Source organism: Hemitrygon akajei, chromosome 25 (genome assembly GCF_048418815.1).
Source record: "Hemitrygon akajei chromosome 25, sHemAka1.3, whole genome shotgun sequence".
NCBI lineage: Eukaryota > Metazoa > Chordata > Chondrichthyes > Myliobatiformes > Dasyatidae > Hemitrygon > Hemitrygon akajei.
Window position 1 is genome coordinate 18,288,223 of NC_133148.1, and position 18,208 is coordinate 18,306,430.

Genomic DNA, 18,208 nt, shown 5'->3' on the forward strand with positions numbered 1-18,208 from the left:
ACTGGCAGATCTCTCCTTACGTTCATATGCTCCAGGGAGTAGAGTCCTAACCTGTTCAACCTTTCACTACAACTCAGGAACTCAACTCTTGGCAACATCCTTGTAAATCTCCACTGTCTTCTTTCAAGCTGATTGATAACTTTCCTGTAGGTAGGTGACCAAATACTCCAAATTAGGCCTCACCAATATCTTATACAACTTCAACATAACATCCCATCTCCTGTACTCAATGCCCTGACTTATGAAGGCCAATGAGCTAAAAGCTCTCTTTATAACCCTATCCACTTGTGAGACCACTTTCCAAGAATTTCCTTCTTCTAGCTCAGTGTCCAACCATTCACTGTGCAAGTCTTACCTTGGTTTGCTCCCCACCACCCCCCCAAAGTGCAACACCTCCCACTCGTCTGCATTAAATTCCATCCGCCATTGTTCAGCTCTTTTCCCAAGTGGTCAAGGTCACACTGCAAACGTTGATACTCTTCCTCGCTAACGACTACACCCACGATCTTGGTGACTTCGGCAAATTTGCTGATCCAGTTTACCACATTATCATCCAGATCGTTGATATAAATGGCAAACAGCAACAGGATCCAGCGTTGACCCCTGGGGCACAGCACGGCACTAGACACAGGCCTCCAATCAGGGAGACAGCGACCCACCACTACTCCCTGGCTTCTCACACTAAGCCAATGTGCATTCCAATTTTCTATTTCAAAGATGCAAAGTACATTTATTATCAAAGAATGTATAAATTATACACCTTGAGATTTGTTTGCTTACAGGCAGCCACAGAGCAAGAAACTGGAAAGACCCAATTAAAAACCATAACCCTTAGATTCTCTCCTGGAGCAGGTCCAAGTTTTGATCTCAGTTCATCATATTAGTGGGGCAAAAATATCACTGCACTGGTAGAGATGACAGATGTCGGAGTGGTTCACAGCCTCGGTGCTGCAGAAAGAGGAATGAACATCGCTGGAGAGCGAGCAGAATCAGTCCAATCCCCAGCCCCGTTGCCAGCACGGGCTTTCCAGTCTTTTCGGACCGGCATTTAGGCACCAGGTACTGCTGTGCTCTAGGACCCAGATCCCGCCACACAGCCCAAAGCCATTCTCCATCTCACCAAGTCGGCTTGGTGCTCGGCGTAACCCAACCTGGTGCCCAGGTCAGGCGGACAGACATCAAAACTCTTCCGCATCAACTCATCCTGAATACCAAACAACTTAACCTTCTGGACCAGCCTCACATGCAGGAATTTGTCAAAGGCCTTGCTAAACTCCATTTAGAAAATATCCACTGCCTTTCCTTCATCAACCTTATTGGTAACTACCTTGAAAAACTCTGTAAGATTGGTTAGGCATTCTAAAACACACAAAGCCATGTTGACTAGCCCTAATCAGGCCCTGTCTTTCGAAATATTTATATAACCTGTCCCTCAGAATACCTCCTAATAAGTTATCCACAACTGATGTCAGGCTCATTGGCGTACAATTTCCCAGCTGATTCTTCGAGCCTTTCTTGAATCCTCTAGTACCTTGGCACCTCACCAGTCAGTAAAGGCTCACTCCCCACACCCTTCACTATAGTCTTGCAAAATTTTCACCATATGTTTATCCAATTCCTCCTTAGAAGTCATGATTGATCCTGTCTTCACATCTGCAGTCAGTGCTTTTCAGATGCCAACTGCACAGTGTAAAAATATTTTTTCTCATGGCTCTCTTATCTCTCATCCATGACCCCTCCACTAAAGAAACGGCCTGCCTTCCTCTAAGATCCCTATCTATCTGACATTCTTCTGTGCAAGTTACAGCAAGGCAAATGTGCAGTCACCTAAGCTAAACATGGCAACCCAAGCAAAGCCCATTCCTTGAATACCTAGCTCCACTTTGGAAGCTTTTCTGTCCAAGCCTGGGTTCCAAGATGAGCATACCAAGATAAGAATTCTCACGAAAGCGTGATAGCACTTACAAGATATTGAACAGTTATTTTTACTAATTCTTGAGTATTATGTAGACATTATTAACACCAGAAATATGTATTTACAATTGGTATTTAACTATGCAGACAATGTGATTCTGAAGTGCAAAGTTTCTATTGGATATAGAAATATATATAAAAATTGATAATTGTGAGCTGTAATTTCAGAACAGTTCAGTGACAGGGGCTGAGCTCTCCTCCTTGTGCGCAAGTAAAATAAAGTGTGCTTGACAAAGGACAGTTAATCAGCAATGATACCTCTATCAAATCTACCCTCAGATTTCACTCTTCTAAAGAAACCAGGCAAACACGTAAGAAGACATCTCCAAAGTACTTAACCTGGGACTTAACTCCACCTTTACAATTGGATCTTGACTTCCTGACCGATAGACCCCAGTCGGAGAAGATAAGCAGGTGTTGTTGGTATCCTTACAGGTGCAGCAAAAGCAATCCCTCACTCAACATCAGCAAAACTGAAGAGCTGGTTGTTGACATCAGAAAGGCCAACATGCACCAGTCTGCATTGCAGAATCAGTGGTGGAGAGAGCCAGCAATTTTAAATTCTTGGGCATTAGCTTATTGGGTGACCTGCCCTGGGACCAGCAGATAAATGCAAACACAAGGAATCTTTACTGTCTTCGGAGGTTAAAGAGGTTTGGTTTGTTTCTAACAAACCTATGGGTGTACTGCTAAGTATCCTGACTGGTTGCATCATGGTCTGGCATGGCAAATTGAATGTGCAGAAACACAAGCTACAGAGAGTGTGGACTCTGCCCAATAAATCATAGGCTCATCCCTCCCCACCATCATAGTATCCACAAAAACAATATCTATATTGACAGTTCCTCTCCACCATCTTTTTACAGCTATCATCGAGCAGGAGCCTCAAGACCCTCACCATCAGGTTCAAGAACTTCCCTTGAACCATTTGGTTCTTGAATCAACCAGCACAACCTTAATCACTGCCGTTCAGCAACACTATGACCAATGTGCACTAAACTGGGCTACGTTTTTTGTTCTAATTGTGTTTTCCCTTGTAAAAATCATGTATAATTTTAATTTGTTTTTCTTGTGAATGCTGTTTATATAAAGCAATGCTGTGGTGCTGCTGGAAGTTTTCCATTCCACCTGCAAACACATGGTACATAGTGCCTATAAAAAGTTTAATTCATGTTTAATTGTTTTACAACATCAAATCACAGTGAATTTAATTTGGCTTTTTTGACACTGATCAACAGAAAAAGACTCTTGTGTCAAAGTGAAAACAGATCTCTACAAAGAGATCTAAATAGAAAATAATTGATTGCCCAAGTATTCACTCCCTTTAATATGACACACCAAATCATCACTGGATCAGCCAATTGGTTTTAGAAGTCACATAAGTAGTTTGACCTGTAACACTTCACTCTGCATTCTGTTCTTTGGACTACCTCAATGTTCTACTGTAAAGAAAAAATCCATGTGAAAAACAAGATTTTCACTGTACATGTGACTGAAGTAGTCACAACTTCTCCAATCTAACCATGTAACTGCAGTCCCGGCTTTTAGAAACCATACTCGTCAATATTTTCTGGATGCTAATTCTTCCCTATAATGAGGCAAATCAGAATGAATGCAACTCTCCAGTTAAGGCTGGACCAGTGTTTTATGAAATTCCAGCCTGACATCCCTGGGGGTTTGTATTAGTGAAATCCAGATTGTGTATGCCTTCATAACCTGTCTCACCTCGATGGGCATTCACTGTCCAGGGTCAGGAGTCCTTTTGCTAAATTCAGCTTTTTTTTAAACCACTGCAGAAGAAACTGTTCAAGGTTCAAGATATTTATTGTTAATTTTTTACCAGTATTATTTAGCCACCCTCTTAAGAAACAATACTGTCCAGGCTCAGGAAGCCTGTTGTTGACTTAACTGAGACTGCAGCCTAATCACAACATTATCTGTTAACCACAGGCTCCTGCCAACTGACCAGACCAATTGAGTTGTGAAAGCCTCACATGCAGCTGAAGTCATCACTAGATGACTGGGAAATAACAACGTACAAAAGCAGAAGGGTGGGGAGGAGTTACAGAGATGAAGACATTGAGTCCACTCCTCAGCCTCCACTCAAGAAGGATCATCTGCCAGAGCCTTCTTGTTTGCAACAGACAATTTGTTTGCCTGCAATTCATTGGTACGGGTTTCTAATTTGTAAGAATCGTACTTGTGTTTGGAAACTCCTTGTAGAATTATAATCTGTTAGAATTATTTATCAAAATAAATGTTCGATGACAAATAAAATAACTGTGTTTAATCTGCTTCATTAACGGGTAGTATCACCTCCTTGACTGGGAGGTTGGGCTCATGGCTCAAAATAGTGATTAAACCCCTTCAGAAAAGAGACCACAGTAGGTCAGTCCTTGAATTATTGGTTGATGCAATATAATCTCCCTAAAGTGAGGGCATTGATAAGTTAAGGTCAGAGCTTAAGTTTAAGACTCCAGAATCGGGTTACTCAGAATCATCACATTATGGACCTGTGCACCCATACCACATCTCTCTGCTCCTACATTCACAATGATATCCCTCATTCTGCATTGCCTTTCCTTATTCTTCCTACCAAAAAGCATCACCTCACAGTTCACTCACGCAGCACGTTCTCCCTTCTCCTACAGGATATACAAGAAATAGAAGCCCGAAAGCACATACCACCGGGCTCAAGAGCAGCTTCTATCCCACCTTTATGACTATTCAATGGTTCCCTAGGATGATAGGATGGACTGTTGACCTCACAATCTACCTCACTGTGATTTTCCAAGTAACTGTCTGCTTCCACTGCACTTTCTCTGTAGTTGTTGCATGTTATTCTGCATCCTAAAATCTGCAGGCTCAGGTCGCGATTACAGATTCCCTTTAAGAGAAAGAAAGTGAGGAAAGCATGCTGGACTACAAGTACAGAGCTCTTAGACCATCACACCCCCAGTCCAGTCCCTACTATCGTACAGTCGCTGGAAAATAAAACTGATGACCACAGAGCAAGATTTCAGCACCAGAGGGACATCAGGAATTGCTGTGTACTTCGCTTCACGGAAGCATAGCTCACCCCCACTGTTTTGGACCACAAAGGCAGGTCAGCCGAGTCTTTAGAGGAGGCAGAGTATGCTTCATGATTGACTCATCATGGTGGTTCTGCCTCAGTCCTGCTCACCCGACCTGTAACATCTAGCGGTAAAGTGCCGTCCATTTATCTGCCGGGGGAGTTTTCCACCGTCATCCTGGTAGCTGTACATTACACCCCGGACCAATGCCAGTCTGGCACTCGAGGAGGTGAGCACCATGATAAGCAGTCACAAAACAGTGCACCCTGATGCCTTCTCTATCACTGCCAGGGCTTTCAATCGGGCCAGCTTGAGGAAGTCATGACCAGCTACCACCAACATATCACCTGTGGAACCAGAGAAAGCAACACACTTGTAACCACTGTTACACCGTACTTAACGTGCATCTGACCACCTGAAAGTACTTCTACTCCAGCGGACAAGCAGAGACTAAACCACAGCAGCAGCGGTGAGGACGAAGAAGGTATTGTGAAGGGAGGCAGAGGAGTGCTTAAGTCAGTGGATCGGATAATATTCATCGTCAGATCTGAATGAATAGCCACAGTTGTCACTGAGTTCATCAAGAGCAGTGTGGAAGAGAGTGTGCCTCCGAGAACGTACCAGGCATACCCAAGTCTGAAGGTGTGGATCATTCTGAGTTGTAGTCTGCTGAGAGCTAGATCTGTGGCATTCAAGACTGGTGATCCAGAACTATACAAGAAGTACAACCTATTTTGAGGGAGGAAATGAAACATTTCGATTGAAGTTAGAGATGGAATTGGATGCACGACAACTCCGGCAGGGTTTGCAGGCCATTACCTCCTACAAGGTGAAACCTAACACCATGTATTGTTGTGATGGTTCACTCCCCATGCCTCTTATGCACACTTTGAAAGGGAGACTAAAACTACAGCTGGGAAGTTCCTGCAGCATCTGGTGTCTCTCTGATCTCTGTCTCAGAGGCCAACGCCAGAACATCTGTCAAGGCGTCAGGTGCACCCAGCAGGGAACTGAATATCTGAGGCAACCAATTGGCGGGAGTGTTCAATGGCATCTTCCATCTCTTGAAGCTGCAGCAGGAGGCTCCCACCTGCTTCAAATGGACAGCAATCATAGTGCCCAAGAAGAACAGAGTGAGCTGCCTCAATCACTAAAGCCAAGTGGCACTCACACTCACATCTACCGTGACGAGGTGCTTTGAGAGGTCGGCCATGGCTAGAATCAACTTCTGCCTAAGCAAAGACCCGGACCCTCTACAATTTGCTTATCACCACAATAGGCTACATTTGATACAATCTCACTGGCTCTCCACTCAGCCTTTGATCACCTGGAGAATAGCAATAACTACATCAGACTGCTGTTTATTGATAACAGCTCAGTATTCCAACACAATCATGCCCTATGTGTTAATCAACAAGCTCCAAAACCTGGGCCTCCATACCTCCCTCTCCAACTGTCAATGCAGATCGGAAACAACATCTTCTCCTCATTGGCATAACCCAGACCACTGCTCTACTCTCTCTACACCCATGACTGTGTGGTTAGGCACAGTTCAAATGCCATTCATCAATTACACAACCATCAGCAGAACTTCAGATGACGACGAGATGGTGTACAGTAGTGAGATAGGTCAAGTGGTTGAGTGGTGTCACAACAACAACCTTGCACTCAATGTCAGTAAGGCCAAGGAATTAATTCTGGACATCAGGAAGGCAAAGTTGAAGGAACACACGCCAGATCTCAAGAAGGGATTAGCAGTGGAAAGAGTGAGCAGTTTCAATCAAGTTCCTGGGTGTGAAGATCTATCCTGGGTCCAACATATTGATGCAATTACAAAGAAGGCGCCACGACAGCTATATTTAATTAGCTTGAGAAGAGTTGATAATGTCACCAAAGATGCTAACAAGTTTCTACAAAGAGCATTCGAACTGATTGCATCACCGTCTGGTGTGGAGGGGCCACTGCACAGGATCGGAACAAGCTGCAGAAAGTTGCCAACTCAGCCAGCTCCATCATGGGGACCACCCTCCCCAGCATGGAGGGCATCTTCAAAGCGATGTCTCAAAAGCAATGCATCCATCGTTAAGGACCCCCAGCGCCCAGGACATGCTGTCTTCTCACTGCTACCATCAAAGAGGAGGTACAGGAGAGTGAAAACACACGCTTAATGTTTTAGGAACAGCTCCTTCCCCACCACCATCGGATTTCTGAATGGACAATGAAACCACATACACAACCTCACCATTTCCTTCTTTGTCGCTCTCATTTTGCATTACCTATTTGAAATATTAAAAATAGTATATATACAATAAATTTCACAATGTATACCGAATATTAACCTGATTCTGATCTGTAATTGTTTTATCTTGTTTTACCTCAGTGTAACGATCTGATCTGTTTTAACAGTGTGCAAAACAAACCTTTCACTGTACCTTGGTACATGTGACAATAATGAATCAATTCCAGTTCCACATTAAACTTCATCATGGACAATTCCATGTCCTGCTGCAATTTATCATCAACCCCATGAGATTCACAATACTATCAAGCTTCACATCATCCAGAAGCTTAGGAACTGTGGCATGCACCCCCAATTCAAGGTCATTAACAGATAAAATAACCAATGGCTCGAACACCAATCCCTAGAGAACACCACTATTCCCCACCCCCCAGCATGAAAATCAACCATTCTGTGATGCAGCCAACTTCATTCCTCTTTTAAACAAGTGCTTCAAACTTGTCAATGAGCCCAATGTGCATTATCAAAACCCTTCTGGAAGTTCACATACACAACACTGATTGCATGGCCCTCAATTCTGGTCATTACCATATCAAATTCTATTATGTTGGTTAAATGTGATTTGCTGTAAGCAACAACAGGCTGGCTCACCTGAGTTAATCTATTTGTCTCTTGGTGATAATGAATCCCCTCTCATATTGTTTTCCAAATGCCTTCCCACTTTCAGGCTTAAATGGACCAGCCTGTAGTTGCTGGCCCTAGCCCTGCCCTCGCTCCCTATTTGGGACAAGGGAAGCCAAGTTCACCACTCTCCAGTTCTCTGGTGCGACCTTCACATCCAGACAAGTTTGATTTCCCCAGTGCATACGATGCATCCCATCCACTTTTGGTGACCTACCTACCTTAAGTTCATCCAACTCTGCCAAGTTATCACCTTTGAACAAGGTACCTCAGCTACCTTCTCTTCTAATTATATTACTTTGCAGGAATGCCTTTCCCTGGGGAAGACAGGTGCAGAGTATCTCAATACCTCCTTTACTATCCATAGGCACCTTCACATTTTCATTACTAATGGTCCTCAGACCTTTTACCATTTGTGTGCTTGCAGAACAGTTCTGTCTTTACTTTTCTTTTTCCTCAAATGTTTTCTTTGCCTCTCTTATTTTGGTTTTCTTCTCCCATCTAATTATTTTGTAATCAGTCTGGTTCTCATTAGTGCTTGCGGCACTTGTCCCGAGCCACTTTGTTTCAACTTTCTGTTACTTCTGTGTTTCTTCAGGCATCTGGGGAGCTCTGGATTGATTCATTCCTTTTTTTGCTCCAATTTACCAGGGCAGATTCACACTCATCCTATTGAAACTGGCCCTCCTCTGAATAATAGTTTTACTTTTTTTACAGCTGACCTAAATTTCCTAACATCATGATCAATTTTGCCATTATTTTGGGAGGACAAGAATATAAAAGCAAAGGTGTTATGCTGAGGCTTTATAAGACACTGGTCGGACCACTCTTGGAGTATTGTGGGTAGTTTTGTGTCTAATAAAAGATGAGGGGGCAATGGGAGTGGGTCTAGAGGAGGTTTATGAGAAGGATCCCAGAAATGAAAGGGTTAACATATGAGGAGAGTTTGAAGGCTCTGGGCCTGTACTCACTGGAGTTTAGAAAAATGAGGGGTGGGGGAATGTTATTGAAACATGTTAAATATTGAAAGGCCTACATAGAATAGACATGGAGAGGATGTTTTCTATAGAGGGGAGTGTATGACCAGAGGGCACAGTCCCATAATACAGGGATGTCCCTTTAGAACAGGGATGAGGAGAAATTTCTTTATCCAGAGGGTGGTGAATCTGTGGAATTCAGTATCACAGAAGGCTGCGGAGGCCAAGTCATCGAAATCTTTAAAGCAGAGGTTGACAGGTTCTTGATTAGTCAGGGCAGCAAAAGTCACAGGACGAAGGCAGTAGAATGGGATTGAGAGGAACAAATGAATGGTGGAGCAAACTCAATGGGCCGAATCGCTCAACTGTGCTCCTCTTATGGAGTTGCTAGCGTGAGCACTTCCTGAAGTTTAACGTCCAACAAGGGAAAATATGCTAGTATATCCTATGACCACAGGAGAGAGAGAATGCAACAACCTCCATGTACAAACAATCAGACTCACGAGAGAAAGGGACATTTTTTTACATCATACAATTCTCTCTTTTTATTCTCCACAACTAAGATCCCAATCGTGCAATTTTAACCACTGTTTCTGTCGAGAGCCTGTGTGCAGCAATTATTTGTAATTGATCAGAAGCTATCTGACAACCTGCTAAGCATCCATGTCAGATCAGAAAGTAATGTCAGAAATTTGGTCACTGAGTGAAAACTGATATAAAAAAAATACAATAAGATCACAAGAATTAAGTTGTGAAGTTGAAAGCAGGAAATGAAGGAGAGGGAAGCTGAGCTCACTGTATAAAAACAATTTATTCTGTGGAAAAGCACCTCATCATTTCACCAACGGTTACATTTTGGATCAAGTGTCAACAGAAGGAAAGTGTTTGACTCTGTAGTCAAGATAAGAACAAAGCATTATAAAAATCTATGCTTTAACTCACAGTTGAGACAGCTGCGTCTGATGTAGTGAAGGGAAGGGAGAGCTTGGTGTGGGAAAGGAAAAAATAATTTATACGGTAGGAGAATTCTTTTAAAAAGCTGTCCATGAATTGATGCCAGAACTCAGGCAGGACCTGCCCGTACAATGGAACCTAGCAGCTAATCAAAATTCTTGAGACATGTTTGTGTGGGGCAACAACAAGCCTGATTAACGGAATTGAGGTAGACATCAGCCGTGACCAGTACGGTTACTCTTACTCTAACGCAGCTCCCTGCTGTCAGACATGACCTCGCTGGTGTCTCAGCTGGTTGGAGGACTGAGTGAAGCCCTTCCCGCACACAGAGCAGGTGAAGGGCCTCTCCCCAGTGTGGACCCGCTGATGTGTGAGGAGGTGGGATGAGTGAGCGAAGGCCTTCCCGCACACAGAGCAGGTGAATGGCCGGTCTCCAGCGTGAACCCTTTGGTGCGTGAGAAGCTGGGAGGTCTGAGTGAAGCCCTTCCCGCACGCAGAGCAGGAGAACAGCTTCTCCCGGGCGTGAGTGTGCTGGTGCTTAACCAGTTGCTTGGTGCCTTTGAAGCTCTTTGCACAGTCCAAGCACCTGAAGGGCCTTTTGCTGCTGTGGACTTTCTGGTGCTTCAGCAGGCTTGTTGAAACAACAAATCCTTTCCCACAGACGGAGCAGGTGAAAGGCCGCTCCCCAGTGTGGACGTGCTGGTGGGTCAGCAGGTGAGACAACTGAGTGAACCCCTTCCCGCACTCGGTGCAGGTGAACGGCCTCTCCCCCGTGTGAACTCGCTGGTGGGCCAGCAGGTTGGACGAGCTGATGAACCCTTTCCCACAGAGGGTGCAGGTGAACGGCCTCTCCCCGGTGTGGACCCGCTGGTGCGTCAGCAGGTGCGACAACTGGGTGAAGCCCTTCCCACAGGTGGAACATGTGAACGGCCTCTCTCCACTGTGCAGACGCTGGTGAGTCAGCAGATTTGCAGAGCTTGTGAACCCTTTCCCGCACAGGGGGCAAGTAAATGGCCTCTCCCCAGTGTGGACTCGCTGGTGCGTCAAAAGCGTGGACGACTGTGTGAATCCCTTCCCACACAGCGAGCAAGTGAATGGCCTCTCACCAGTATGAATCCACTGGTGTGTCAACATATTGGACAGGCGTGTGAATCCTTTCCCACACACAGAGCAGGCAAACGGCCTCTCTCCAGTGTGTACACGCTGGTGTGTCAGGAGGTGGGAAGACTGTGTGAATCCCTTCCCACACATAGTGCAAGTGAATGGTCTCTCCCCGGTGTGGCTGCGCCGATGAATTTCCAGCAGGGACGGGTAATGGAATTGCTTCCCACAGTCCCCACATTTACACGGTTTCTCTGCGACATGGGGGTCCTTATGTTTCTCCAGGTTGGACAATCAGCTGTAGCCTTGTTCGTGCGTAGAAAATACAGTACAGTCTCTCCCCACACAGAAGGGGACAATGTTTGACAGGCTGTGGGAGTACTTAAAGCTGTTTCCAGAGGTAGTAACTGGAACACTCCCCCTGGGGGAGGGGGGTGCATTTGTATGCCTCTCCCAAAGCTTTTAATTCTCCAGTCACACTCGTGTTTGAGATCTTTTCCCACAGTCAGAACAGACAGACATTTCTCTCTCTGCACTTTCAAAAGACTGTTGTGACTGTCAGGTCTTAATGTGATGTTCAGATTCCATCTGCAAATCCTCCACTTCTAATGCCCTGTAAAAAAATGTTTACAACAGTCAGCACTAAGTACGGGACAAAAATTCAGTGCACAGTCTCATTTCTGCAGAATTTTCCTCATTCCTTTCTCAAGGTCACATCCTCTCTCCTGCTCTGAGACTCACCAGCTAATGTTCAAACTGCCAGTTCTTTCCTTTGCTCCACTTTATCCAACACAGCCTGTTTTTGCCTGACCTGCTGCGTTCCACCAGCATTTTATTGGTGTTTTTGATTGGCTTTTTAGCTGCTTTGGAACAACACTTTGGGCTGAATGGCCTGCTCCTGTGCTGTTCTATATTCTAATATTCACTTCTGCTCACTGGCCACCACTGCAACATTTCAAATCTGGGAAACACACAGTCTGTCTGCTCTGGTGCCTCAAACTGATATCTGCTTGTCCGCACCATGCCCAGCCATTTCCGATCTCTGACATGATCTTCCCACTCATACTTGCAGATCCAAATATGCCTCAATCCTTGTTAGCTCCAATGACGAGACATAGGAGCAGAATTAGGCAATTGTCACCGTCGAGTCTGCTCCACCATTCCATCATGGCTGATCCTTTATACCTCTCAACCTCATTCTCCTGCCTTTTTCCTACAAACTCTGACATTCTGATTAATCAGCCTCCACTTTAAATATACCCAATGACTTGGCCTCTACAACTGTCCATGGCAGTGAATTCCACCACCCTCTGGCTAGATAAAAAGTCATAAAGAAAAAAAAAGGTGGTATACAAAGGTAAGCTAGCCAATAACATCAATGAGGATACAGCGTTTCTTCAGATATATAAAGAGTATATATCTAAAGGCATGAGTAGATACCAGACAGTTGGAAAATGATGAAGGAGACGTAGTAATAGAGGAGAAAGAAATGGCGGACAAACTGAATAAGCATTTTGCATCAGTCTTCACTAGCAGTATGCCAGAAGTTTGAGAGTGTCAGGGGGCAGATGTGTGTGAAGTTGCCACTGCCAGGGGGAAATTTCTTGGGAAACTGAAAGGTCTGAAGGTAGTTAAGTCAGCTGGACCAGATGGTCTACAACACGGGGTTCTTAAAGAGATGGCTCGAGAGATTGTGGAGGTATTAGTAATGATCTTTCAATAATTAGAACTGGCAAATTGCAAATGTCACTCCATTCTTCAAGACAGGAGAGAGGCAGAAGACAGGAAAGTATAGGCCAGTTAGTCTGACTTCAGTGGTTGGGAAGATGTTGGAGTCAATTGTTAAGGCTGTGCTTTCAGGGTACTTGAAGGTCCATGATAAAATAGGCATAGTTTCCTCAAGGGAAAATCTTGCCAAAAAAATCTGTTGGAATTCTTTTTAAAAAAAATAAGCACGAAAGACAATGGAGAATCAGTGGATGTTGTGTGCTTGGATTTTCAGAAGGACTTTGACAAGATGCCACACATGAGGCTGCTTAACAAGTTGAGAGCCCATGGTATTACAGGAAAGATACCAGCATGGACAGAGCATTGGGTGATTGGCAAGAGGCAAAGAGCGGGTGGAGCAGACTCGATCAGTAATTAGTGGTGTTCCACAGGGGTCTGTGCTGGGACTGCTTCTTTTTACATTACAGGTGGCCGCTGTTTTTCAAACATTCACTTTACAACAGCTCGCTGTTACGAAAGACCTACATTAGTACCTGTTTTCGCTAACCTAAGAGGATTTTCACTTTTACGAAAAAAAAGACGCCTGCTTTATACGTGTGTTTACCCCGAGAAAGACTACCATGACCATGAAGCCTTGTGCAGGCAGTTGAGTGCACGAGCATAGACGAGTACGTGCTGATTTTTTTCTCCAAATCGATTTCAGCTTGCTGTCTTCCCCATTCTGATAAGTGAAACTACACTGTACATAAAATATTTCTACTTTATATAGGCTGTATATTTATCATATCATTCCTGCTTTTACTATATGTTTGTGTTATTTCAGGTTTCATTTTAGGTTTGGTATGATTTGGTAGTTTTTTTTTGGGTCTGGGAACACTCAAAAATTTTTCCCATATAAATTAGTGGTAATTGCTTCTTCGCTTTATGACATTTCAGCTTACAAACAGTTTCATTGGAACGCTCTACCTTCGGATAGCGGGGGAAACCTGTACATGTCAATAATTTGGACGACAGAATTGATGGCTTTGGGCCAAGTTTGCAGATGATATGAAGATAGGTGGAAAGGCAGATAGTGTTGAGGAAGCAGAGAGGCTACAGAATGACCGAGACAGATTGGACAATGAAGTGACAAATGGAACTGTATGCTCATGCACTTTGGTAGAAGAAATTTAAAACATAGATTATCTTCTAAATGGAGAGAAAATTCAAAGATCAAGAAGCAAAGTTCTCATTCAAGATTCCCTAAAGGTTAATCTGCAGGTTGAGTCGGTGGTGAGGAAGGCAAATGCAATGTTAGGATTCACTTCGAGGGACGAGAATATAGAAGCAAGGACGTAATGTTAAGGCTCTATAAGGCACTGGTGAGGCCTCATTGGGAGCACTGTGAGCAGCTTAGGGCCCCTTATCCAAGAATAGTCGGGCAATCTGGGACCAAAGGCACAGCCTCAGGGTTTAAAGCCGTCCCTTTAAAACAGAGATGAGGAGGAATTTCTTTAGCTAGAGGGTGGTGAATCTGTAGAACTTTTTGCCACAGACACTGCAGAGGCCAATTCACTGAGTCTATTTAAAGCAGAGGTTGATAGGTTCATTATTAATAAAGACATCAAAGGTTTCAAGGATAAGAGAGAACTACAAGGAGGTTCACAAATGTGATTCCAGGATTGGAAGACTTATTGTATGAGGAGTGTTTGATGTCTCTGGGCCTGTATTTATTGGAATTCAAAAGAATTGGGGGGGAGGGATCTCAATTAAACCTATCGAATGTTGAAAGGCCTTAGAATGGATGTGGACAGGATGTTTCCTACGGTGGGGGAGTCTACGATTAGAGGACACAGCCTCAGAATAGATAGATGCCCATTTAGAACAGAGGTGAGGAGGAATGTCTTTAGCCAGAGGGTGGTGAATCTATGGAATCCATTGCCACAGGCGGCAGTGGAGGCCAAGTCATTGGGTATATTTAAAGCAGAGGTTGATAGATTCTTGACTGGTCAGGGCATGAACGGATACAGGGAGAAGGCAGGAGATTGGGGCTGAGAAGGAAATCGATCAGCCATGATGAAATGGTGGAGCAGACTCAATGGCCTAGTTCTGCTCCTAGATTCTATGGCCTTATATCTGGGAGTAATGGACTGTGAAAACCTAACCCAACCCAGACATATTGCAAGAGCAAATCTATGGGAACTGCTCAGCTTTTGCCTGCTGCAGATGTTGAAAATGCAGTAACAGTAGTTGGAAGATAATCACAACATTCAACAGTCTGAGACAATTACACGTGTTGGGGAGAGTGTTGACATCAATTTCAGCATTCAGAAAGTGGCTTTGGTCTTCCTGATGTACAGTTGGAGGAAGCATCTGCTCCATCATCTGATGATCACACAATCAGGGACAGTGGAGAGATAATGCAGGCTTTTCAACATTTTCTCCTCTCCAACTGGAAAACTCTCATTGAAACCAATCAAATATTGAAAAGCATGGATAGAATGGACATGGAGAGGATGTTTCAAATAGTGGGGTCATCTGGGGCCAAAGGCACAGCCTCAGGGCTTAAAGCCGTCCCTTTAGGAGAGATTAGAAGGAATTTCTTTAGCTAGAGGGTGGTGAATCTGTAGAACTTTTTGCCACAGACGCTGCAGTCTATTTAAAGCAGAGGTTGATAGGTTCGTTATTAATAAGGATGTCAAAGGTTTTAAGGATAAAAGAGGACAATGAGGTTGAGAGGGATAATAATCCTTTACTGAGCCAATTTCAGTGATGTTGTTTCTACTATGATGCAGCTCTCTGCAACCCACTAATCTAATTCACTATTCTATAGACTTAAATGTAAGCACTAATGTCTGCCGTTAAATGATTAATTTTACTGCTGCTTGGCGACACAAACTCCTTTGCTATTTGCTCTCGTCCCACAGTTCATTCCCCTACACCAACAGACCCAGGTCTGTAGATGCCAGTGCTGCTCCAAAAATCTAAAACTCACCCACTAGACCCATTCCTCAGCCCTCCCCACCCCCCATACTTCTAAACTCCAGTAAGTACAGACCCAGGGCCATCAAATGCTCCTCATACGTTAACCCTTTCATTCATGGTTTCACTCAAAGATTCAAATATTCAAAGTACATTTATTGTGAAGCTCCTCTCAACACTCTCCGATGTCAGAAACATCCTTTCTTAGATGAGGGCTCAGAACTGTTCACAATATTCGGTGGGGTCTGACCAATGCCTTAAAAAGCCTCACCGTTACATCCTTGCTTTTTTATTCTAATCCTTTTGAGATTAATGCAAATTATTACATTTGCCTTCCTCACCATTGACTCCACTTGCTAGTTGACCTTTAGGGCTCCCATGTCCCTTTGCACCTCTGAATGTACTCCCTGTTTAGAAAATAGGCCATGCCTTTACTGTACACTGTACTTCATCTGTCAGTTCTTTGCCCATTCTAATAATCAGTCCATCAGTCTGCAGACTCCCTGCTTCCTCGACACTACCTACACCTCCACTTTGTATTGTCTGCAAACTTGGCCACAAAGCTATCAATTATGTCATCCAAATCATTGAAATATAACTTTGAAACTAATTGAAACTAATCAAATATTGAAAGGCCGAGATATAATGGATGTGGAGAGGATGTTTCCTAAATTAGGTGAGTGTAGGGCCATAGGGCATAGCTTCAGAATAAAGGGATGTCCATCTTTAACAGAGATGAGGAATTTCTTTAGCCACAGAGTGGTGAAACTGTGGAATGTGTTGTCAGGCACAGCTGTGGAGGCCAAGTCATTGAGTACATTTAAGGCAAAGGTGGATAGGTTCTTGATTAGTCAGAGTGTTGAAAGTTACAGGGAGGAGGCAGGAGAATGGGGTTGAGAGGAATATTAAATCAACCATGATGGAATGGCAGAGTAGCTGGATGGCCCAAATGGCCTAATTCATCCATAACAGTCAACTCCAACATATTTCCAACTACTGAAGATAGGCTAACTGGATTTAATTTAATTCACATTAATCTATCCAGGGCAACAATGGGATGGGAGTCCAACTTTTGGGGGGATTTATTTCCACATTTAAAAGACACTTAACTTATTTTATTGTAAACCCAGAATTACTGGCAAAAGATGCAACATTGACTCGGTGTATAGTCTACCTCTGTCGTCAAACAGCTACTGTACGTCACTGGTGACCCATCACCAAATCCACGCCCCTTTCGTCACTAATCCTTCATTGTTTCGTCACGATGAGGGCAGAGCCTGTTTCCTTGACGACCCACACTGCCTTCCTTGCCCCTACCAAGATGGCAACCTAACCGCCTGGATAACAGTTCTGTCGGTGTTGTCCGGAACCCACAAGCACTCCAAGCTGTTGGATCGTTTTTGGTGTTTGTAGACAGACTCGCGTGATGATAAGTTCCAGGCTGTGACACCGAACCGCGGCTTACGGACACGTTTCCGTCGCCTTCACTCACCAGCCAAGGGGTTTTGCTTCTTCAACCTCCAAGCGCGGTGAGACAGAAGCATCGCGCATGCGCCGGAGGTCCGCGCTGATGTTAGAGACAGTGACCCTTCTCTGAGCATGCGCACTCACCTGCGCCGAGGGCAGTGCCCTGGACAATGATCACTGTTGGTTTGTTTCATTGTCGGTGTGCATCCCAGATTCTACATTCCTCAAGGTCTGAACGATTGCTAAGTTCAGCTCTAAACCTTTGGCACACAGGCCCTTACCAAGCACGAATCTCAACACAAAGTGTAGTCAGGCTTTTTCAACTACCTCTCTCGGGTGCTGGATTGGTGAACCCTTTAAAAATCATTCTTTAGTTAAATAAATTAAACAATAAAATAATGGGATATTTAAACTTCATCTACAAATGCAAAATCCAAGTAAGGCAGGTGTACAGAAACACTTCTGGATCGAATAGCTGAAACCGTGTCTAGCTGGCAGTAACCCATTAATCAAGGACTTTGTTCTCTCAAGACGATCATCTGCTGAACTGCGCTAATCATGAAATCTCCTGGAGAAGGGAAGCAGGGAAGATAACTTCCCTCAGCACCTACCTATCTATCTGTGATCTTAATTTTCAGATTCTAGTTTTTCTTCACCCATTCTATCAAAATATTCAAACCTCTCCAATTTGAATATCTGTTTGACTTCTTTTCTGTTCTAAGACATGTGAATAACACCATAAGACATAGGAGCAGAATCTGGCCCATTGAGTCTGCTCTGCCATTAAATCATGGCTGATACTTTTTTTATCCACCTCAATCCCAGTTCCCAGCCTTCTCCCTGTGATCTTTAATGCCATGTCCAATCAAGAACCTCAATCTCTACCTTAAATACACCCAGTGACCTGGCCTCCACAGCTGCAATTGGCAACAAATTCCACAAATTCACCACTCTTGGCTAAAGAAATTTTTCCGCATCTGTTTTGAAAGGGCGCCCCTCTATCCTGAGGCTGTGCCCTCTTGTCCTAGACTCTTCCCCCCCTCCCCCATAGG

The 18,208-nt window shown here is 44.1% G+C and overlaps 2 protein-coding genes across 2 annotated transcripts in view; one reads left to right on the forward strand and one right to left on the reverse strand.

Moving 5' to 3' along the window:
* The window catches only part of LOC140716239 (uncharacterized), a 52,588-nt gene extending 48,345 nt beyond the window's left edge, over positions 1 to 4,243 (forward strand). Inside the window, exon 3 of the mRNA XM_073028851.1 lies at positions 3,925 to 4,243. The gene's annotated coding sequence lies outside the window, so the exon portion shown is untranslated. The remainder of the gene's footprint in view (positions 1 to 3,924) is intronic.
* A 5,494-nt stretch (positions 4,244 to 9,737) lies between these two features.
* LOC140716241 (uncharacterized) overlaps positions 9,738 to 18,208 on the reverse strand; it is a 30,814-nt gene continuing 22,343 nt past the window's right edge. Inside the window, exon 4 of the mRNA XM_073028852.1 lies at positions 9,738 to 11,295. Coding sequence (XP_072884953.1) covers positions 10,164 to 11,295 — 1,132 coding nt within the window. The 3' untranslated portion in view covers positions 9,738 to 10,163. The remainder of the gene's footprint in view (positions 11,296 to 18,208) is intronic.